The sequence below is a fragment of the Arachis duranensis genome, chromosome 2 (assembly GCF_000817695.3).
Source record: "Arachis duranensis cultivar V14167 chromosome 2, aradu.V14167.gnm2.J7QH, whole genome shotgun sequence".
NCBI lineage: Eukaryota > Viridiplantae > Streptophyta > Magnoliopsida > Fabales > Fabaceae > Arachis > Arachis duranensis.
Genome location: NC_029773.3, coordinates 61,845,695 through 61,868,813, shown reverse-complemented (window position 1 = coordinate 61,868,813; position 23,119 = coordinate 61,845,695). Strand labels below are relative to the sequence as shown.

Genomic DNA, 23,119 nt, shown 5'->3' with positions numbered 1-23,119 from the left:
TTAGAAGAGAGATCTCAACAACTCCTAGATAAAGGAACGGTTATCCACCATCAATAGTGAACTACTTCAACGGTGATTATTGGCTCATCACCTATAAATACACTAACACTCTCAGGTATACTTACGATCCAATACACTATAAACCTGCTTATACTCTTGTTGACTTAGGCATCAGAGTGTTTTGTAGGTACCACCCCTCATCTCCTTACAAAAAACTCGGACGACGACTACTTGACACGGGCTAAGTCGGAAACCACCTCACTAAGAGCTTGGACCTCACGTTCAAGCCCAAACACAATCCAATTTCTGGTAACCCTCAGAACAAGTGTAATTATAAAGTTGATTTGGCATTTGAATTTTAGATAAGCTAATTAAATTGCGATTTTGCTTTCGTTGTAATTATGCTATTTTTGATTATTATTTAAGTTGAGAAAATATTTTATGTTAAAATAGTGACTAATTTATTGTCTATTTTTATTTTTATATTATTAATTAAGTCTAAAATTGATGTTAATTGTTATTAATGTATTTGCGAAGATATAAATTTTAATTTTTTTTTTATTTTTTTATAATTTCGTATTTTTTTTATTTATAACTGAGTCCATCAATTCAACTAATAATTCACTAATTAAATTATTGACTAACCAATTCGATTTTAATATCTATCATTTTAAGAATATTTTTGTCATCATAAAAAAAAAAACAGAATATTAATAAAAAATATTTTATTTGCGAAGAATTAGAGACAATTTTAGAAATTTACCCAAACTTTAAAATTGAAAGGCGAGGGCTAGGATTCTTCAGTAAGGAATAAACCCGCCCGTTCTCTCTTCCTTACATCCTCATCTTTCTTCCTCTTGGCGCGTGCCTCTCTCTTTCTCTCTTTTTGAATTTGCAGCACACTTGAGAGCTCCGTTGCTGATTCCTTTGCCTGCATCGGAGAGGGAAGAAACACTTGAGAATGGAGAGGATTCATGTGAGTGTCCGTGCAAGACCCCTCTCCCTTGAGGATGCCAAGACTAGCCCTTGGAGAATCTCTGGCAATTCAATTTTCATTTCCAATCACTCCTCCAAGTTTGAATTTGGTGCTCCCTCCTCTCTTCATTCCATTTTCACTTTCTTTTCTTTTCTTTACTTCTCTATTTCTAACTTTTTGAATATTTTTCTGCTCCACAGATAAAATCTTTAGTGAACACTGCAAGACCGTGGAAGTATATGAAACTCGTATTAAAGAAATCGTCGCTGCTGCAGTTCGCGGATTCAATGGTTTAGGGTTTCCTCTACTCTAATTGTTTTGCATTTTAGCTTTTTAGTCTTTAGTTTTCACATTTTCTTTGTTAGTTTGCGATTTTTTAACTTGTGGTTTGTGATGTGAAGGCACCATTTTTGCTTATGGGCAAACAAATAGCGGGAAGACTCATACGATGCGGGGCTCAAAAACAGAGCCAGGAGTGATTCCTCAAGCTGTGCATGATTTGTTTCGGATGATTCAAAAGGTTAGCGGTCTGCTCCTCATTGAGTCAGGTTATGTTGCTTGTGCACATTAGATGTGCAAATTATACTAAGTGGTTACCTTGTTAGAATATAGTTGCATGTTGAAATTTTGTTATAGGTAAGCATTTATGGGTAGTGCAGTAAATTTTGTTATATGCTGAAAAGCTTACATTTGGAGACTGCTTTGGCGACTAAGTCTGCTGACCGTTCTTTTGAGGGAACGTGAGCATTTAGAAGCTTAACCTGCATCACTTTCTCTCAAACAAAGAACAAGATTACCTCCATGTGTTTTGTCGTGGAGTGTAAAACCTGTTTGTGAAACATGACAGTGCTGAGGACCTGAGGTTATAATAGATTCATGGTACACAACCAGCCTGATTGTAGGAACTTTTGGCTCTTCCTGCAGTGATTGCCCCTACATAATATCAGCTGTTAGATCAATTAGGCTTCTGAATTCAGCCTCTATGCTACTAGAACTTGCCACATGGAGTTGTTTCTTGGTCCACAAAGAGATGAGAAATTGGTCCAAGAAAGACAAGCTCCTAAAGTTGACCTATGATCGTCAACATCTGATGCTCAATTAGCATCACAATAACCTTTTAGGTGGTTAGGCCCAAATTCTCCGTGGCAGGTTTTAGCTACAGCCATGATGTAGAGACCCAGCCAAGTATTGTAGCATCCTTTTCACAAGCCTTCTAATGAATATCAACGGGGAGGCTATGACTTGGCAACCTTTGTTGACACTGAAAGAAATTTCAGTTTGGTTAAACGGCATGTTGAACAGCCCCAAAAATGGAGCTATAGAGGGTGACATTCGGCATATTGCTGGAATGGTTAGACCTGAAACCATAGGAGGGCAATCCTTTTGCCTTCTCCATATTGCTGTGCTGTGGTAGATCTCTCAGTTGTTTATACAGAGATACAAATAGTGTTCCATCCTGCAGCATGTGCACATATATCTCTAGAAAATACTGCATAGGTACCACGTCCTTCAGAGAAAATCCAGTATCAGCTTTGCTGGTTAAATGCCGAATATACTGACGAGACTAGCCAAAACATAGGTAACTTGGGACTTGTGGTTGCATGAACACTTATGGACAACAGTTGCTTCTCACAACCAATTTGTGTTACACTGTTGCCAAGCCATAGCCTGAGGGGCTTGTTAAAGGCCATATAGTGCTTTGTGGATCTTACATTCTGATTTGAGCGATTGTTGTATGAAGACTTCCTCAGTTAGAACTTAGAACACTTTTTATTTAAGCATTGCTCACATCCAATTGCTTAAGCACTCACCCTTTGGTCAAGACAAGTGTAAGAACAACATGGGTAGTTGCTGGTTTTATCGTTGCTGAGAAAGTTTCAGAATAATCAAAACCAACTTGCTGATGAAAAATATGGGCACAATAATCAAAACCAACATCTGGGTTTTGCTTTACTCAAAAAACCGATTTGTAACGAAGCAATGAAATGGTCAAGGTTTCACTTACACAAGTTCAGTGTGAGTTAGAAGTTCAGTGAGTAAAGGGAGGGTGAAAATGTATTAGGTATTAGGAGAAGGTGAAGTCGGTAATAGTCCACGGACCTTAGATCAAGTAATAACTCAATGAGAGGATGAGCGTGGACGTGGAGGGAACAAGGATGAGGATGATGATAGTACATGTCACTGGAAGAAGAGAGTGGGAGTACTGGCTGTTGCAAAGTCTGAAGATGAAATAGGGGTTTCTGGAATAGTTTGAGCTGGTGTGGAATCAGGATTGCAGGATTGGTGGATGTAGATGAGGGTTTAGTGGGGCTGCTGTTATGTGAAGGGGTGGGCATAGGTGATGTTGGTAACAAGGGGAATTCTGTTCAGTTAGAGGAGATGGAAGGGCTTGCTTTGAGGGGAAGGTGAAGGGCAGGGAACACATGCAGGTGGATTCAGAAGTGTAAAAAAAGGAATTAGAGTGAGATGAGAGGAAGAAGTATAGAGGATGCTCTTTGAAGTAAAACTTAGTCTCATGAAACAATACTTTCAGAGATGATCAAGCAGCCATTCAAGTACAGGCAACTAAAACCTCTATGATGGGAACTGTATAGTAGGAAATTGCATTCATGAAAATAAAATTTATGTTTGTCATATGGTGTTAAGAATGGAAAACACGCACACACAAAAGTGAGTGTAATAAGGTTTCTTGTTAAAACGAGTCTCAAAAGGTGAGGAAGAGTGAGGTTCAGACGGGGGAATTTTTTCTAATGACATATGTAGTTGTGGCCACTGCATCATCCCAATTGCAGGGGCATAGATGCATGAGCAAGGAAGGCGAGGTCAGGTTAGAGAGATGGTGATGCTTGCACTCAACAACACCATTTTCTTCATGTGTCAGAACAAATTAACCTCTAAGAGACACTTTGCTACTAGAACTAGTTAGAAAAAGCTTGAAATTCACCCCCCTAATTAGACTGAACAGCCTTAATTTTGAAACCTAGCTGCAGTTCTACAGCAGCTTTGATTTGCAAAAATTCTGGAAATGCTTCAGATTTAGTTCAGAAAATATACTCATGTAAAACAACAAAAGGCATCAATAAATGCAATATAATATCTGTATTCTCAGGTAATGGTCCCCACAAGCCAATGAATACTAATTCTAGAGGATATTTGCAAGTATTGAGAGAAGAAGAAGAAGGAAGAAGATGTGCTTTGCGAAGATAGGACACAGAACAATTTTCAGACGTTCTATTAGAACATCTTTTGTGCTATTATCTAACTACATACCAGTAAATCAATAAAGTAGTTTTAGCTATTAACATTACTACCGTGGAAGTTTAACATAATTATGTATCAATACATCATTAGAAGATAGCATAAGAATTTGTATAGAAATGTGAACTCTGTCTTTTGCTTCCTCATTCCCATAATACATGTAATGATTATAATAGTAACGAACTAATGATAATTAAATTTTCTTTTAAAATGTTTTAGGATATAGATCGAGAGTTTTTGCTTAGGATGTCATACCTGGAGATTTACAATGAAGATATCAATGATTTATTGGCTCCTGAGCATCGTAAACTTCAGATTCATGAAAATCTAGAGGTTGTTGTCACTTCTTATTGTGATGTTTGTTTATTTTGGTTTTGTATTTGGATACCTTAATATTTTAATTCATTTATGTAAACTTACAGCGAGGAATATATGTAGCTGGGTTGCGCGAAGAGATTGTCGCCTCTCCTGAGCATGTGCTTGATCTCATGCAGTTTGGAGAATGTAATTTTGATTTTTATTTTCATTTTCTCTCATGTTTTACCTCTTAACTCCTATTTTTGGCTTTCATTATAAGTGAATTCGGATTTCTTAACTCCCTTTGGTTAGTGTTGTTCCTTATATTTGTTTTATGTGTACCAGCTCATAGACACATTGGGGATACAAATATGAATTTATACAGCAGTAGATCTCATACTATTTTTCGCATGGTAATCTGTTTTCTTTTGTTCTCCCTTTTTTCCCCTATAAAAGAAATACTTATGGTTGTCCTTCCCTCATTGGTTCAACAGATAATTGAGAGTAGGGATAGAAGAGAAGATGAAGGCAATGGAAGTTGTGATGCTGTTCGTGTATCAGTGTTGGTATGTTACCACTGCAGGCAACAATGGTTTCTCTTTTCTTTTATTTTAATACTTTGTATGTCACTGGTTATGATTCACACATGTGTCTTCCTTCCAACCCCTCTTCTTTCTAACAAATTAATCTGTGTACTGTAAACTCTCTCGTATTTAATAATTATTTTCTCATATCTAGAATCTAGTGGATCTTGCTGGTTCAGAACGTGTTGCAAAAACTGGAGCAGAAGGTGTTCGGCTCAAGGAGGGTTCTCATATAAACAAAAGCTTATTGACTTTGGGAACTGTCATTAAAAAATTGAGTGAAGGTGCTGAGAGTCAAGGGTAAGTGTATGCTATTACATATTTTTTTTCTACTTTCCTTTTTTCAATGATCTACAAAGAAAGTATAATATTCCGTGCAGTGGTCATGTTCCTTACCGAGATAGCAAGCTTACACGAATTCTGCAACCTTCACTAGGTGGAAATGCTAACACAGCTATGATATGCAATGTTACACTTGCACAAGTAAGATTTGCCTGTATTTCTTTCAATGTTTTATATGCACAACTCTTTCCTTTCGCAATTACATGTCTTTTGTGGATTACCTAATTTAATGTTACTACTTAGTTGACGTGCATGTTCGTGTGTACTTTTGATTTTTGATATACTTTGGTAAATATCTCTTGTAAAAGTAGAATAACTAGGAAAAGCACAAGATCTCTTTACAATATTTTTTTTTCCTCTATGGAAGAATCTCATTTTTTCCTTTAATATTATTTCGTCTAGTTATATCAGCATATTTGTTGTGTGGCAGATACATACAGATGAAACTAAAAGTAGCCTCCAATTTGCAAGTAGAGCATTGCGTGTCACAAATTGCGCTCAAGTGAATGAGGTTCCTTCTTATTTTAATCACTCTTTTGTTTTGATTTTTTTCCTTTCTTTGAAGTCTTATACCAAATTAGTCTCTTGTTTCTATGTTATTGTTATCTTTCTTTCTCGTGTCTCTTCCATCGTTAGCTTGTAATAGTTATATTTTAGAAAGTAATTTTGTTGTATCATCCCTTAAATACAAGTCAATTATTGGTGCAACCACATCATTGTTGGAAGTTGTAGTGCAGCTTAGTTTCTGTTTGCCACTTGTCCTGTGTTGTATGGTTTTCTTAAGTCTTTCATGAAGTGATGTTTGGTTTTCACTGCAGATTTTGACAGATGCTGCCTTGTTAAAGCGTCAAAAGAAAGAGATTGAAGAGCTTCGTGCTAAATTAATGGTTGATCCATTATACTATCGTTCTGTTTTATATTTGATTCTATGTTTTGTTTTTGTTTGATATAAATTGAATAGTAAAAATGTTTTCTAACCGTTGCTAAACTATGGTTGTTTTTCAGAGTTCTCATTCAGAGCATCTGGAAGAGGAGATTTTGAACCTTCGGAATACATTATTACAAGTGTGTGAATTTTCCTTTTTTGTTTATTATTGCCAAATGCTTGTTTATTCAGTATGTCATACTTTCTTTGCCAGACTGAATTGGAAAGGGAACGCATAGCTTTGGAATTGGAGGAGGAAAAGAAAAATCAAGCTGAATGGCAGAAAAGAATAAAGGAGCAAGCAAAGAAAATTGAAAATTTAAGCTCAATGGTTCTGTTTTCAAAGAGGGATGAGACATGTGAAATTATTAAGAAGGTATTCTTGGTTACATTTCATAATATACCTTTTATTTGCCCTGCAGGTGTTATTTACTGCTTTATTTTTTGCCATAATGATTTTTTAATTTTGTTTATCTAGTTTGTTTCCTAGGTCATTAAAATAGGCTTACTTTCTTTTGGATATGTTTATATACAACCCGTACAGGGTTAGTTGTTTGTAGTGATATGTAGTGTTGACCCCAGAAGAGGACATAAGTTCGTTTCATATTTTTGTAAGTAGAAATATAACCTGTGTCTTGCTTTAGTCAAATAAACTAGTCTTGTGATGGTTCATGTAGGCCAAAATTATGGGAAAACACCCTATTGTGTCACAAAGTATTATAGATAGGATTTTATACCTCGTTGAAGTTTATATTGTTTGCTTAAGGAGCAATAGTTTCTTTACTTCAATGGAGATGCAAGCCATCAACATTCTGCAAAAGATAATTCGAAGCTTTAATACTGCGTGTCTTTATAGTTGGCATTCAGCTTTCTTGATAATGATAAATGTTCCAATGGAACACGGCTGTGCAATTCTCTGCAGATTTTTATTTTTATTTTTTTTCTTACTTTTTCCTTTTTGACCTTTTCCCATTTGTTTATGAAATCCATGGCATAGCAAATCATGTAAGGAGTCAACTTTGCGTTTCAGTGTATGTTAGACAAAGGTTATGATGTTCACTGTAATTATTAGGCTAGTGTCAAGGTAATGGTGTAATGGAGCTGGAAATTATATGGATAGGATGCTTTTATGAGTATATTATGCTTCGTTTGGGGATTTAGATGTCAGGCTACTCACGTGCTTTTGCTTGACAGCATAAGGTTTGGGTGAGATGGTTCTTATCATGGTATTGGATTTTGTACGAGCCTGGTATATGTTCGATTCTTGTTGCCCATGTTCTACCATTCTTTTATATTAAAAGCCAGAATTTCTCATGCAATAAAGTGTGTATATGCAATGTCCATGCAACCTCTTGCTTGAGGTGTTATGTTTGCTATAAATCCATTCACATGCCTTTTCTTGACAGCTTAACTATATGGAAGAAATGGTTCTCGAAAAGAATTAAAAGTTATCCTTAAATTAAGGGCTACAAGAAAACTATTTTGGGCTCTTTGACAAATAATCAAAGAGGAAACAAGGATGTGCAGAGAATGTTAAAGTCTGAAACTTATGGAGACAATCATCACTTCATCAGATATTGGGGGAAGTGTGAAACTACTTCATCCACTCGTTCAATCAAACTACTCATCCTGGAATGAGAGTGTGGTCTTGATGTCACTGGAACTTGTAATCTTATTGAGTTGTAGCTCAGAGCTGGACCACAAATTCAGTAAACTTCACTGCAAATCTAAAATACTGGCAGACATAGTTAAGAACAATATTATTGAACAATCAGCTGCTTCTAGAGTAGTCGTCACCAATCTAGTCTAGTGAAGAATTATAACTAATTTCATCCTGCATGAAGAACTGCTTTCCTAGTTTTATCTTCCATTCTTTTTTATTTTTAAGTTCACATTTGCTGCCTACCTAATCATATTTATTTACCTTTTTCTTTCTTTTGGTTGGTATTAGCTCAGATAACTCATTTGCTTATATCTGTTGATGTAAGTTACTATGCATGCTTTGCAGGACAAGAGACGGGATACATGGTGTCTAGGAAAACTATCAAGGGAGAATCCAAGAGATGTAACGTATTTTATGCTAAAGATAATTTCATTAGTTCATATCATAGGGGACTTATTTTATGCGTATTGTGAATTTTTTAGTCTGTTTATGGGGCCTTTTAAATGATTTGAATTGCTCTATACATCATTTATCTGTTGAGGTAGAGTATAGTATTTTTTTCTTTTGCCATTGAAACAAAGTATACTAATTTATGGTAGGATTTTGCTAAGATTCTGAAGTGTTCAAGGATTTTACTAGTGAGCATCTGTTTGCTTATAAAATTTCTTGTAGGCAACATGTGTGATTTACTGATTGACTGTCTCAGTTAGTATCTTGATTATCTATGCATAGTTCCCCTAGAGCTGCATATCTCTATTCCTATAAACTTCAGGTGAAACGAGTGTATATGCATTCAATACACAATATGCTGTTTTAAGTATTTGGCTTTGGTCCATCAAGATTTGGTTTTTCATCATCAATATCATTCTCACGTGTTATTCATTGCTACCAAGTGTGACCTCATTGAAGGCACAACAAAATAGTAATGCTATAAGGAACTGATTGGAAAAAAGACCAAATGAATCAAATTTAGCAAATGCATGATGCTGTGTAGATGGTATTGGTGTTTTGAGGGAATCTGTGGGTAGTCAATGGCCAATCTGAAGAGTTGGTAGGATATCAAATGACTTAACTTGTTAATGCTAGATCTTAGTCTGACTTTATGTGCTCTTTTTTGCATTTAATTCCTTTCTTGTTCTCTCTTAACATAAATCATTACAAGTTCTATTCATTTCTTGACATGTTTGTAGGTATAGATAGGATTTTTATTTATTTTTTTTTTATCTTTTTATCGCTTCAAATTTTTAGATAAGTTGGTATTCATATGTTAGAAATCAGAAAAATTACTTTCATTTTTGCTTAAGGTTGTTTCTTCCCCCTCCTAATATATTGTATGACACTTACGTTTGTTCTATACTTGTGATAATAACTAATTTATTTCTGCAATTCAGGCCCGCTCTAGCATCCAATCAAATGCTTCTACTGTAAAACCTGGAGGACAGAGGCAATGCGTTGGACCACTTGTTCCTTTTGACGAACTTATGATTGAGGATGCTTTTGTGGAGCAGTCTTCTAACCAAGAGGACAATAAAAATGGTGATATGAATGAGGACTGCAATCTGCCTAACCCAAGTGCTTTATTGCATGTAACAAGCAGGAAAAAGATTCCATCACGGAAAAGAAGTTTATCCATGGTTTGTAATATTGCTCACCAATATTCCCTTGTGATCAACTTTCAATAGTTTTATGCTAACATCTTGCAAATATAGCAGGAGGATGATGAGTTTCTAAAGTTACAGGAAGAATATGAGAATTTGCTTTTAAGATTTGAAACTCAGGTTTTGCTTATCCTTCTTGATTTCACTGACTGTGAGCCAGAAGTTGCTAGACCCTAAACTTGGCCATGTTTTGTTACTGCAGAGAACTGCAAGTGAGATAGAAATAAAGTCATTGAGAAAACAGCTAGTTGAGGCAAATTCTCTTCAATGTACAGAACCTATTGGCTGTTTAAATAGTGCAAATGGTGTTAACTGGAATGAGAATAAAGATGTGAATTTCCAAGAGTCAGAAGCTATTCTTGTCATCAAGAGACTTGAAGAACAGGTTTTCCTCTCTCTCTCTCTCTCTCTCTCTCTCTCTCTCTCCAACATTCTATCAGAGTGTTGGATTTTAGCACATTTGTAACATGTCATAGGAAACTAAAATATGCATTAGGAAATGGCTTAGTATTATTACATATTGTTGGAAACAAATCATGCATATATTGTCCAGTGTCTTTGTAGACATTATTGCTTCTATCTATGCAGTGTGAACATTGAGATTATTTCTACCAATTTGATATTTCTCTCGTCTTACACAGTTACACCTCTTTTATCTTCGTACAAATTCAAACTAGCATTAGAGTAGTGTCATCCATTTTCTCTATTGCTTGTGAGTTGTTATTCTTCTGCAAAGTCCTACAATTGAAACTCATTTGTCATTCATGCCATACCTTCTAATACATTCTAAATATTTCTACAAATGTCTTTGGAAATAGCTTAATATTTATTACATGTGCTTGAAACCATGCTGCATTTATTCTCCGGTGGCTATAGCTGTACACAATGTTGCTACTATCTAAGTTACATTTGCATTTTGAGTCCAAACATTTCTACCAATTTGGTATCTATCTACTGTTACACTCTTCTTTCATTTATTTTTAAAATTTAACTCTTTTAATATTGATGAAATTGTACTCAAGTATATATATTGACTTCCTATTTTTATCCTAATAACTTGAAGATTAAGGTTTTGCAAATGGTGAATTTCTATAACTGAAAAAAGTAGAGTTCAATATTTATTACCCCAAAGAATTTTAGCATAAGGCAAAACAGATCCATGCGGATTCATGTTTCAAACCCAAAATAAAGAGATTCTTGTGTAAGGGGGTGTGTTAGATAAATTACTATTTATGTGTTTTTACCTTTCAAATTTTTGGGATAACTGGTTGTATGACATTAGGTGAATATATATTCTTTTCTGTGCATGAAGTTGATTAAAATATGTTGATGTATTTTGGCTACTCATTAATTATCCTTGAACTTGCTGTTTATTCTATTTCCTGACATATATTTTATTATTCCTTTATTTCCCTGGTTTCTTAGTTGTATGAAGAGCTTAGTAAAGTACAGAAGGCAGCTCAAGTTGCTAACAAACAACTTGCTTGTGAAACTGTGAGTAAAGTTAATGTTTGCATTTCATGTTTTATGCACACAGAATGTTGCTTACTAAAAAAGTCATGATTATTTTCAAGATTAAGTTTATATGACTATGGTATATTTTGTGTCATGCCCAAGATAATTGATTCCCAAAGCTTTATGTAGGGTGAAAATTTGAACTTTGTGATCAATCTTTCAATGGAAGTTCAAGAAATATTTTCAGATGTACAAAATGCAAAAGAAGCTGTTCAAAGTGCATTGTTGATGGTGGATGACACCACTAAAAGTTTCTTTGCTCTCTGCAATGTGTTTAATGTAAGTACTATTGAGTATATATTTGTAACAAAAATGAAGTTCACTGTGTAATTTTGTATGATGTCTCTAGCTGCTGTCTTTGATGTATGTGTGATGTTAAGATTGTTGTTTTCATATGTTTGTCTTTATTGCAGGATTTTAAAACCTCAATATCTCAGCATGTTGCAGAACTAAGTGTAATCTTGAGTAACTACAACCAGTTGAATTCTTGCTCAAGACAACAAATTTCTGAGCTTGAGAATGAGAAGGTAAAATTATCTAAACGTCTATAGCTATTTCTAGTTGTATCTGTAATTCCTAGACGGGCTAATACTTTTGCTGCAGATTCTTCTAGACAACCAATTAGCTGATCTTCAAAAGCAACTTCAGCATTCAAAAGTGGATTTTGAGAATTCCCGAAGTTCTTTAATGGTGGGTCCTCTCTTGATGTTGATATCCATGTTATCCCATTATATTTGAATGTGCAGCGCAGCTAATAGGTAGCACTAAATCTCTATTACAGAAATGCATTGAACAACAGGAATTGGAAAATGCAGACCTGATTTCACTTATCCATACACTTGAAAAAGAAATATCAGTTTTAACATCATCTTCATTGGTCAAGGAAAAGGAAACATTCAGAAAAGATCTTGAGAAAATAAAATCCAAGTTGAAAGAAACTGAGTCTAAGCTTAAGATTGCAGTACAAGAGAAAACAAAACTTGAGGTTCATTTTTTTTGTTATTATATTCAAAATTTTCTTGGTTTCCTTGCAATTGACTTGTTAAGTTCATGTATTTTATTCTCTATTCTCAATTTTCTAACATATCATATCTGCCTAAGGGTGAGAAAGCCTCTGTCGAACGTGAGCTTAAACGGTTGCATGGTCAGAATTCTCTTCTTGAACGAGACATTAATAAACGTGATTCACTTGTTGGCAGAAGACATGAGGTGTTTGATCCCAAAAGACCAAAGAGTCTTGCTTCTTCTCTTGAGCAAACATTACAGGTTTGGACATTCTCTTGCATCTTCTTTTGCAGTTATTGTTACTAGCAAATTTAAATCCTGGTTCAAAGGTCAAAGAGCTTTAAGCTAAGGAGATCCCTTATCCTCTTCATTTCATCTCAGTGGTCAACACTCTTAGTTTTAGTTTAGTTTTTGACTATTGGCTAGTTAAAGGTCTTAAAGGTGGTATGGAGCCTAGGATGATAGGATGCTGGTTCTTTAGCCTTTCATTTTCGGTTTAGCTGCTGCTATGTTTTCATTTTTGATTGAAGAAAGAGAAAATGAAACTAGTTTTTTCCATTCTAATCAACTTTTGAAGTTTTCTGCAATTCTGTAGGTGTTAGAAGCAAAGAAAACAATATGATTTCACCATTTCCGTCACAAGATATTGAAATACTCAGTACCGAGTAGAAACAAGGTGGCTTTCTTTGTAGTGATTAACAAAAAATCATATCAAGTGACATGAAAATAGATAACAAACTAAACTATACCCTAATACGTAGCAGATTGTAGAAGTGTTTAATACTGCAATCTTGCAGTAGATTGCCCTATGCATTTGAATGATATATAATCTTTTCGTTTTTCACTCTGAAGGATATAATATTGTTTGAATGATCAAAATCCCATAAGCTTTACTTTTTCTTTTGACAGGCATAAGCTTTACAATCTTAGAGTGAGTTGAGGAAGTGTCTAGAAGAGTTTAGAAGTGGTTAGAAATGGTCAAGGCATATTCAACTGATATGTTAAGACAATGCCAGCTAGGATAGATTCCCCTAACTAACTTTAAGTGTGTAAAGACTCTCCTGCCCTTCTTCACTAGCTATCTGAAACACACTCCTCTCATGTATATAAGAGCAGATTCAGTGCTTCGATGAATCACTTTCAGTATGAGCAATTCATATTTCTCTCTCTAACTTCCTCTCTCTTTCTCTACATTCTATCTTACTTCTCTCAGTTTCTCAAACTCTATTATTTCTGATTTCTTGGTGTACAGTATATAAACATGTTGGTCTAATCTCTGATGATAAAGAGGTTCTCCAATCTCCTCAGGAATGCATTTCGTTTGATCTAATATAAATGTCACTGTGCAGGAAGAGCTCAAAAAGATGGACGCTTTTGCATTTGAAGCAGAATCAAGAATCACTTCTTTGGAAGAAGAACTTACAGCTGCATTGAAAGAGAAAGAAGAGGTAAAATTTAGCAATGAGGATTTAACTTCACAGCTGGAAGGCTTGATGGAAAAGCTGAATGAATCAAACTCTGAACTGTACAATTTAAAGGAAGAGATTTCTGTTCTTGTAAGATTATCTGTCAAGTTCTTCTAAAGTTTCTTCTTTAAAATCACTTGTTGGGTGTGTTTACTAGATATTATTTCTCATTCAAACTGTAAAACTTGGCATCTTATTCTTGTCCACTCAGAGACAAATGTTGGAGGAATCTGATCAAAGCCAAGAAAAATTGAGAAGTTCTATCAAAGTATTGTTGGAAGAAAAGGAGGAGCTGGCAATGGTTGGCAACTGCAACTATTCTTTATTTTGATTGTGATTCTACCTAATCAACATTATTTCACCGAGTTTTGCAAATCTTGCAGCAACTCACAGATTCCCTTTTGGAAATAGAGGAGGAAAGGGCAATATGGTCTGCAAAGGAAAAGGCTGTACTTCTAGCCATAGAAGAACAAACAAGAAAGAACAACATGCAAATTACATCATTGTCAAAAGAGTTATCAGAAGTAAGATTCTTGGATATGCTATTGTACAAACCTTGATTTGTTTCTTTTAAGTTTCTTACACGGTTTTTCCTTTAATTAGTTTACTTTTCTGTAAAGGAAACCATTTGATGGATAGGAGGATAAGCAATCCTCTTTACAATAATAAGATCAAAGAAGATGAAAAACTGTCAATAAAGTAGAGTATTCTAGTCTCTCAATATATTGAAGGGAGAAACTCTTCATGTGGTTTGCATCAAATAAAGGCCAAACATACAATTCTATTTTATCTCTCAAAACTAACTTGTTTGAGAATCATTATCAAAAGGTGCAGGAGCCATGCTTAAAAATACATCAAATAAGGTATACGTAGCGTACCACCACAAAGACTAAGGTTGTATAGTGCACACCAAATACTCATCAAAGATACCAAATGGAGTATCCCACAAATATTTTCTAAATGGCATAATGTATATTGTGATACAATTGATTGTCTATTAAGAAAACAATGAGCGGAATAAGAGTCAGTATAGAAAGTCGGTGGATTTTCTAAGTTGTTTGATAGTTGAAGTTTCTTTTTAATTGCCATTTTTCATGACATCTAAAATTGATAAAAATTTTATAAATGTAAGGTAAGAAATGAACTAGCTTCCTGTAGAGAAGAATGTCAGACACTGCAAAAAAGGTTAACTACTTCAGATGAAAGTGGACGTCTCATGGAAAATATCAGGTTTGTTTAGCTTATTTAATTTTCCCCCCCACTCTTCTCCCCTTCATCTTTTTAAGGATTTTTGTTGTTATATGTAACCCTGTCTCCTAGAAGTGTTTCTGAATATTTTATTTACGTTCAACCATACTAAATTCGGAAAGGAGCTTGTGATTAAGCTTTCTTGAAATACATATGCTTTCCTCAATTTGACTATAGACATAGTATTATCTAAAGTTAGCCTCTATTATTAATGTAACTTTCTGTTGACTAGATCAAATCAAAATCAGATTCCTAATTCCTTTCATGAATCTTTTATGTAAATAGAATTAATTATAAATCTTTTCCTTTTTTGGTTTAGCTTAATTTTAGGAATTTTATGATTAGAAATCTTTCCTTTATTTTAGCTTAATTATAAATCTAGTACTCCTAGTGGTTCTTTGGCTCAAACAGGTAATTTTAGTATTCCTATGTCCCTTAACTGCACCTCAAACTTGAATGCACCATGGATTGTCGATTCAGGTGTATCTGACCATATGACCAGCCTCTTCCCTTTATTTAAAACTTATTCTCCTTGCTTTGAAAATAAAAAAATTAGAGTTGCTGATGATAGTTTTTCATCTATTGCTAGAAAAGGTATAATTAAACTGTCCAAAAACATTGACCTAAGAAATGTCCTACATGTACCAAAGTTTTCTTGTAATCTTCTCTCTATTAGTAAAATCTGCAAGGATTCCAATTGTGCTATGACATTCTTTGACACTCATGGTATTTTTCAAGACCGGACCTCGGGGAAGATGATTGACAGTGCTAAGATGATGGATGAGCTTTATCATTTTGAGGGTATTTCGGAGGATAAAATAGCTCAAGGATTTAGTGGTATAAGTTCTATGCCTATAAAACACCAAATAATTCTCTGGCACAACAGACTAGGACAACCTAGTTTTCCATATTCAAACATTTGTTTCCAAGTTTGTTTAAGAATATTGATTCTTTCTTACTAAAATGTTAAAGTTGTATTCGTTCAAAGAGTCATAAAACTCCTTATTATTCTCAACCTTATCATGCATCTAAACCTTTCCACTTGATTCATAGTGATGTAGGGGGGTCCATCGAAAATAACAACTCAATTTGAAAAAAAATGGTTTGTAACTTTTATCGATAACTACACACGACTATGTTGGATCTATCTCATGCATGAAAGATCTGAGGTTTCTAAAATTTTTCAGTATTTCTCAATAATGGTAGAAAACAATTTGACACAAATTTCAATATAAAGAAGTGATAATGGTACTGAATACTTTAATAAAAATCTTGGTGAATTTCTTCAAAAAAAAAAGGTATTCAACATCAATCTACATGCCCCAATACACCCCAACAAAATGGCATTGCTAAAAGGAAGAATAAACATCTTCTTGAAGTAGCACGTGCTATTATGTTTGGGGGTAATGTTCCAAAGTACTTTTGGGGAGATGCTGTCCTAACAGCAGCCTATCTCATAAATCGAATGTCCACACGTGTGTTAAATTACTATACACCGTTGGATACTTTCAAAAAGAATTTTTCAGCATGTAGGTTGCATTCTGACTTACCTTTAAAAGTATTTGGTTGCATTGTGTTTTTACATACACCTTCATATCGGAGTAAACTTGATCCAAGGGCAGAAAAATGCATTTTTATTGGCTATTCCCCAAGTCAAAAGGGTTATAAATGTTTCAATCTACACACCAAGAAATTTCATGTAAGCATGGATGTTACTTTTTTGGAACATGAAACCTTTTTTCAAAAAAATTCTCTTCAAGGGGAGAGTCTAAGGGAAGAAATTTTTTTGCATGAACCTTTATCCACTCCTATCTTACATATTGAGAATACAACTTTCACTAATCAAGTAAATTCTGAAACAATTGCAAAACAAGATGTGGAAACCAATTCTGAAATTGAGTCAGAATCAGTTGAAATCCAAACAGGAAAAGAAATCCCACAATCAGAAAAGGAGTTTCGGTGTTATGTTCGGAAATATCCCAAGAAGACTAGAGACCAACCCATCATCTCTATACCAACCCAATCTGAAAACCCGGAAGATGGCCCAACTGTAGTACTTCAGGAACTTTCAGGTAAATCTGAAATGGTCACTTCTAATAATAACTTGCCAATAGCCCTTAGAAAAGAAACTAGAACCTGCACCAAAAAGGTACTCAAAACCAGCACCAACCATCCTATTTCCAATTATGTCTCTTACCAAAATTTCTCTAAAAAACATCGAGCTTTTACTTCTAATCTTACAAATCTGTTTGAGCCTAGGAACATAGAGGAAGCACTAGATAATTCCAACTGAAAATTAGCAGTGATGGAAGAGTGGCATGCACTCAAGAAGAATGAAACTTGGGAGATTGTAGATCTGCCACAGAATACAAAATTGGTTGGCTGCAGGTGGGTTTTTACCATCAAGTGCAATGCTGATGGAAGCATAGAGAGGTATAAGGCTAGGTTAGTAGCTAGGGGATATACACAAACCTATGGAGTAGACTATCGAAAGACTTTTGCTCTAGTTGCCAAACTCAATTCTGTGCGGATTCTCTTATCTCTTGCTGTGAATTATAATTGGCATTTACATCAATTAGATATAAAGAATGCTTTCCTGAATGGGGAGCTAGAGGAAGAGGTGTTCATGAAACTTCCATCTGGATTTGAGGCTAAACTAGGGAGGAATAAAGTGTGCAAACTAAAGAAATCTCTCTATGGATTGAAACAATCCCCAAGAGCTTGGTTTGAACGACTTGGAATGGTAGTGAAGGGACTTGGTTATACTCAAAGCCAAGCTGACCATACACTTTTCTATAAACATTCAGTAGCTAATAAAACTGCCATCTTAATTGTATATGTAGATGACATTATTCTGACAGGTGATGATTTTTTGGAGTTAAAAGACTTGAAGGAGAAGCTTGCCAAAGCATTTGAAATCAAAGAACTTGGCTCATTAAAATACTTCCTTGGAATTGAATTTGCAAGGTCTAAGGAAGGCATTTTTATGAACCAACGAAAATACATCCTAGATCTTTTAAAAGAGACGGGATTACTTGGTTGTAAAGCTGCTGAAACACCTATAGAGCCTAACTTAAAATTGAAGCCAGCTGAACCAGAAAATGTAATGGACAAAGGGAGATATCAGTGGTTGGTAGAGAAGCTAATCTATTTATCCCATACACGCTCGGATATAGCCTTTGCTGTGAGCATGGTAAGCCAGTTTATGCATTCACCTGGTCAAGAACACATGGACGCTATCTTTAAAATCCTAAGGTACTTGAAAGGGTCGCCTGGGAAAGGTTTACTCTACAAAAAGCATGGACATCTTCAAGTAGAAGCTTATACAGATGCGGATTGGGTTGGGAATGTCATAGATAGAAGGTCAACATCTGGGTATTGTACTTTTGTTGGTGGAAACCTGGATAGTTGGAGGAGTAAAAAACAGAGTGTTGTGGCACGAAGTAGTGCAGAAGCTGAGTTTAGAGCAGTGGCTCATGGAATATGTAAAGCACCATGGGTAGAGAAAATCCTACAAATCTGCAGTTTTCATTTCTCATAATCCAGTGTTGCATGATAGAACTAAACATGTTGAAGTTGACAAGCATTTTATCAGGGAAAAGATTGAGAGAGGACAGATTTGCATCTCATATGTTCCAACCACAGAACAATTAGCAGATGTTCTAACTAAAGGATTACCCAATAAGACTTTTGATAGCATAATAAGCAAGCTGTCAATGAATGATATCTTCAAGCCAGCTTGAGGGGGAGTGTTGACTAGATCAAATCAAAATCAGATTCCTAATTCCTTTCATGAATCTTTTATGTAGATAGAATTAATTATAAATCTTTTCCTTTTTTTGGTTTAGCTTAATTTTAGGAATTTTATGATTAGAAATCTTTTTTTTATTTTAGGCTAGTATTTTTTCCTTATTTCCTATTTTTTAGTTATTTCTATTTTTGTAATTTTCCTATAAAGAGACTAATTTCCTGTACATTTGATAATATAATATATTTAAACACTTCAACTCTTTTGTGCTGCCATTGGCATTAATCAGGTTGATTCTACTTACCCAAAATGATTTAAGCAGTACCTACTATGCTAGAAGGGTTAGTACTTCATGGGGCCTTAAAAGTTTATTCTAGAAAATTTCAAAAGGCAATTGAATATTAATGATTTTCGACCTATTAGTTAGGTATTAAATCTTTATAAGTCATAATGAAAGATGTTGCTGCCAGATTGTGCAAATTCTTTCTTGATGCCATTTCTTGAAATCAAAGTTCATTTACGGTAGGTAGCGAATCTAGATTTGGCTGTCATTACAAATGAGATGACAGAAAATGTTAGATCCTGGATAAAACGTAGTTTTGATTGAAGAAGAAATGTAATTAAGAAAATAAAATGATAATAGAGAGAGCGTAAAGGACAAGAGATCTTCAATGCCATAAGATAGGAAAATACAAAAAGTATCAAAGGAGCAAAGAGCAAGACATTTGCTGCTAAGTAGGATTAGATGCCTGACATCTATAAAGCTCATAATATTTATAGATAAATCTTTTGTTTGTTTTGCTTTTGTTTAGCGTAGCCCTTCCTAATCCCCAATTTGTATTATCCTTCTCCTCATCTTAAAGATTTTTTTTTTTATCTAACATGTTTATGAAGATATGTTTAGGTTAACACTAATCTTCTTAGAAAGGCTTTTCCCCCAACTCTTTTGCTTACGACTTTGCATCTATCTGTCAATTTTCCCCCACTCTGGTCTCTGGTTAAGATCACTTGGGGCTTCCAATTTTTCAAGTTTTTATGATAGAAATGTTGTTCAGTTAAAATCTCTTGAACCTTTATTTGATTCTATTCATTTTTATGACACCCCTGTACTCAAGAACTTGGACTCTATCCCTGCTCCCAATGGATTTTTTTCTTTTATAATCATTTTAAGCTCATGCATTCCTCTCCTAAAAGAGAAGATTTGATTTCTACTTCACAAAACATTTACATATCTGAAGTACCATTGAAGTAACACAATTGACTGCTCCGAAAGTGCAAACCTCTCGCTGCTTTGTCCTTGTATACATAATTAAGAGTTTTGGCTGTTGTAAAGAAGCAAAGTTCTTGTGGGAATCTTCCATTTGATATATCTGGTTGTAAAAAAGTTTATAACTTGTAAGCATTTCTTTTTCAACCATAACTTTTTTGGTATAGAGTTACTCCTGCAACATCTCTTTGTTGCTTTGCTCATGATCTCACCAATGGTTTTTCTTTATCAGATATGCAAAAGGATTTGTTTATTTAACTGTATATTTTATCCTCTGGTTTTAATTGTTTACTTTGGTTCTCTGTCAAGACTCAAGATGCATTCTCCACTTTAGTAATGATTTCCTTCTCATGGACTTCATTTGGCTCTATTACACTTTGTATTACCCTATGTTTTTTTCTTTTTCCTATTAAATTTACATTCTGCTTTTGCCAGTCATGCTTTCGTTTTTGGGGTCATGGTTGTATTGGGTAGTTTTTAATCGTTACTTGCAAATTAGAGATGCTTCAGTTGTTTTTCTTTTCTTTTATTCTTTCTTTTTTTGTTGTTTCGATTATGATTGCCCATGAGCTTCAATTGCCAAATAAATTGTTAACGATGGCTGCAGAGAAACAACTTTGGAGTTAGACCAGCTAGAAAATCACACTGAAACAATCAATGCTGAGAGCAAACAATCACGAGAAGTAAGAATGTTTGATAATCATTTCATAGCCGATTTTCAATGCATAGCTGTCACTAAATTGACATGAATTGCAGGGTCCAAAAGCCAATTCAGAGATGCCGTGGCCAGAGCTGCGTGGCAGTCTTGAGAAAGATAACGCTGATGATAATCTAAGTGAGCTTTATGTCCTTGATAAAGGCGTTGATCTCTCAAGTCAAAGCCGAGAACTTTCGAATGAGTTTCAGGTTTTCTTCATTGTCACAACTCATAGATGCATATACAGAAAATTGTCAATATATAACTTATGACTATGGACAGAAACTCAAGAACGAACTTGCTGTTGCAATAAGCGAAAGGGATAAATTGGCATGTCAGATGGAAGACCAACAGAAACATGTTACAGAAATGGAATTTCTGCAAAAGCATTGCCAAGCTCAGGTAAACTGAAGAGGTTTATCATTTGGTAATTACCTTATCAATCTCTGATTTCTGAAATCACATTATGCTTCTCAGTTGTCAACAGTAAAGAACCAGGTTGAGGAACTTAGTCAAAAAGTTTCTTGCTATGAAGCAAAAATGCACGCGGTGAGTGATATACTAGATCCTGCTTTAACTATCTGTATATATCTCACTTCATTGCAGTCCTAATTTTCAGGGAAAAAGAATTCTGTGGTAATTTTAGATCTTACCTAAATGATCTCAACATCATTGACATTTTTTCCATTCGAATCTTCTGAACAGGATAAAGTAACTAACAACAAAGAGACGACCAAACTTCGAATGATGCTGCGTGGAACAAAGGCAAGGCTAGATGCTATCCTCACTCGATATAGAGAAGCAGTAGATGAATCAGATTTAATGCATAGGAAGTTTGAGGAGGCAGCAGCAAAACTGAAGGACAAGTTGGCTACAAAGGGAATAGAGGTCCTCAATCTAAAGAAGCAACTAGCTGCAAAAGGAATGTAAAAAATATTTGTATAGAATTTTGTACAGAAACCATGCGTTTCTTATAAAATATATAAATGACTAGAATGAGATCCGCGCGATGCGCGGGGCGGTAAATTAATGATAGTATATAATAAATATTAAAAATTATTATGTTTTATAGAATTAAATTAAATACGTGTAAACTAAAGTTAAATTTAAAATGTGTTTTATTTAAAATAATTTGTAGTACAAAAGATTTGGATATTGGAGTTGTACAAAGTGATGTTTTTATTTGGTGATTTAATTTTTGTATATGTTTTAGTTATGAACTTAGTCTTCTTATGTGGTGTTCGTCATTCTTTTTCTTTATTGGTTGTTGTTAGAGTTATTGCTTTCTTCTTTCTGTCGTAAGTTCTTGTGAATGCATGTTTTTTTTTATGAATTATTGAGTTGTATGCATTTTCTATTGTGTTATTTGTTCCATCTTTGCATATATGTTCTTTTTTAAAGATGTATTTTGAATTTGTATGATTTTTTTTTCCTTAATATTTTGATGGGTATGTGATTTTCATATGATGATATTAGTGTTGGCAAAGTTGATTTCTATAATTAATGAATAATTTAAATTAGAAATAAAAAAGATGTCTTGAATAAGTAAATTTTTTTTGGAGTATTATCTGTTTTATTTATTGTAATGGGTGTTGAGGTTCAGTGTTTTTAGTTAGAACAAATGTCTTAGTAATAGTGTATTGTTGAGAACTTTCTTTGAGATTAAAATCATTTACTTTGATTTTAAATCTAAGTGTGAGGTTGCACAAATTTTTCAATTGGAGTGGTGTTTTAATGTCATTACTTTTCTGGAGTGTCATTAGATTTGAAGCAATTGTGTCCAACAAATTTTTTTTCGCCATCAAATAGTACAAAAATTGTTATAGTACTTTGATCTGAAACTTTTAATTGAATTATGAACCTAAAATAATTATTAGGTTAGTAACTAATAATTTGATAGATGAGATTATGAAAAGTATATAGAATTACCTTATTGTTGGATATTGTGGTGTTTGATTACATGTGCCACAAATGTAGTTGTCTCATTTTCATCTATATAATCATTTCTAAGAAAAGATGCCCCTCTTCATTTGTGAGTGTTAATATTTTTTATAGATGAACCACGCGAATTTTGATAAACTAATTGTCTGTTTGTTTGGTGATATTGTCTAAAGAATGATGTTTCAATGATTAAGTTTGAGATGTTGTATAGTTTAGAAATAAATTTTTTGTGCTAAATTTAATGTTATTTGAAGGAATAGTGATAAGAGATTTATATAAGTAGGTCAACTAGTATGGAATTTGAATATTTGTAACGTAAAATTTATTATGATTAATAATATTATTATGACATTTATAAGACGGATGTTTATTATATTTAATGAGTTATTGATAGAAATTAATAAATTAATTATTGGGGTTATAAATTTATTGTATTGTTTATAACAGTAAGATATAATAAATATAGGAATATGGATTCAATGTCTTTGTAGATTATAAATTTGATTAGACTATTAATTTTTAATTACAT

General features: G+C 34.1%; 1 protein-coding gene across 1 annotated transcript; it reads left to right on the top strand.

Moving 5' to 3' along the window:
• The first annotated feature begins 815 nt into the window (after positions 1-815).
• LOC107474635 (kinesin-like protein KIN-7O) lies at positions 816-21,789 on the top strand. The gene is made up of 32 exons (XM_052257840.1): positions 816-1,085; positions 1,177-1,266; positions 1,378-1,496; positions 4,454-4,567; positions 4,657-4,738; positions 4,877-4,944; positions 5,026-5,097; positions 5,270-5,415; positions 5,496-5,598; positions 5,888-5,968; positions 6,276-6,344; positions 6,463-6,522; positions 6,597-6,758; positions 8,391-8,447; positions 9,437-9,679; positions 9,758-9,823; positions 9,906-10,088; positions 11,129-11,197; positions 11,348-11,497; positions 11,632-11,745; positions 11,822-11,908; positions 12,000-12,203; positions 12,320-12,484; positions 13,573-13,779; positions 13,901-13,990; positions 14,073-14,213; positions 14,822-14,919; positions 20,560-20,635; positions 20,709-20,858; positions 20,932-21,051; positions 21,127-21,198; positions 21,355-21,789. The coding sequence occupies exons 1-32, from the start codon at positions 962-964 to the stop codon at positions 21,577-21,579; spliced, it is 3,807 nt and encodes a 1,268-aa protein (XP_052113800.1). The 5' UTR covers positions 816-961; the 3' UTR covers positions 21,580-21,789.
• The last annotated feature ends 1,330 nt before the right edge of the window (positions 21,790-23,119 follow it).

Bases quoted from the DNA above. Each gene is read 5' to 3' on its own strand.
- LOC107474635 (XM_052257840.1), top strand. From the start codon at position 962: ATGGAGAGGATTCATGTGAGTGTCCGTGCAAGACCCCTCTCCCTTGAG. The intron at 4,739-4,876 runs GTAATTTTGATT...TATGTGTACCAG, and splicing joins TCTCATGCAGTTTGGAGAAT to CTCATAGACACATTGGGGAT. The intron at 21,199-21,354 runs GTGAGTGATATA...TCTTCTGAACAG, and splicing joins ATGAAGCAAAAATGCACGCG to GATAAAGTAACTAACAACAA.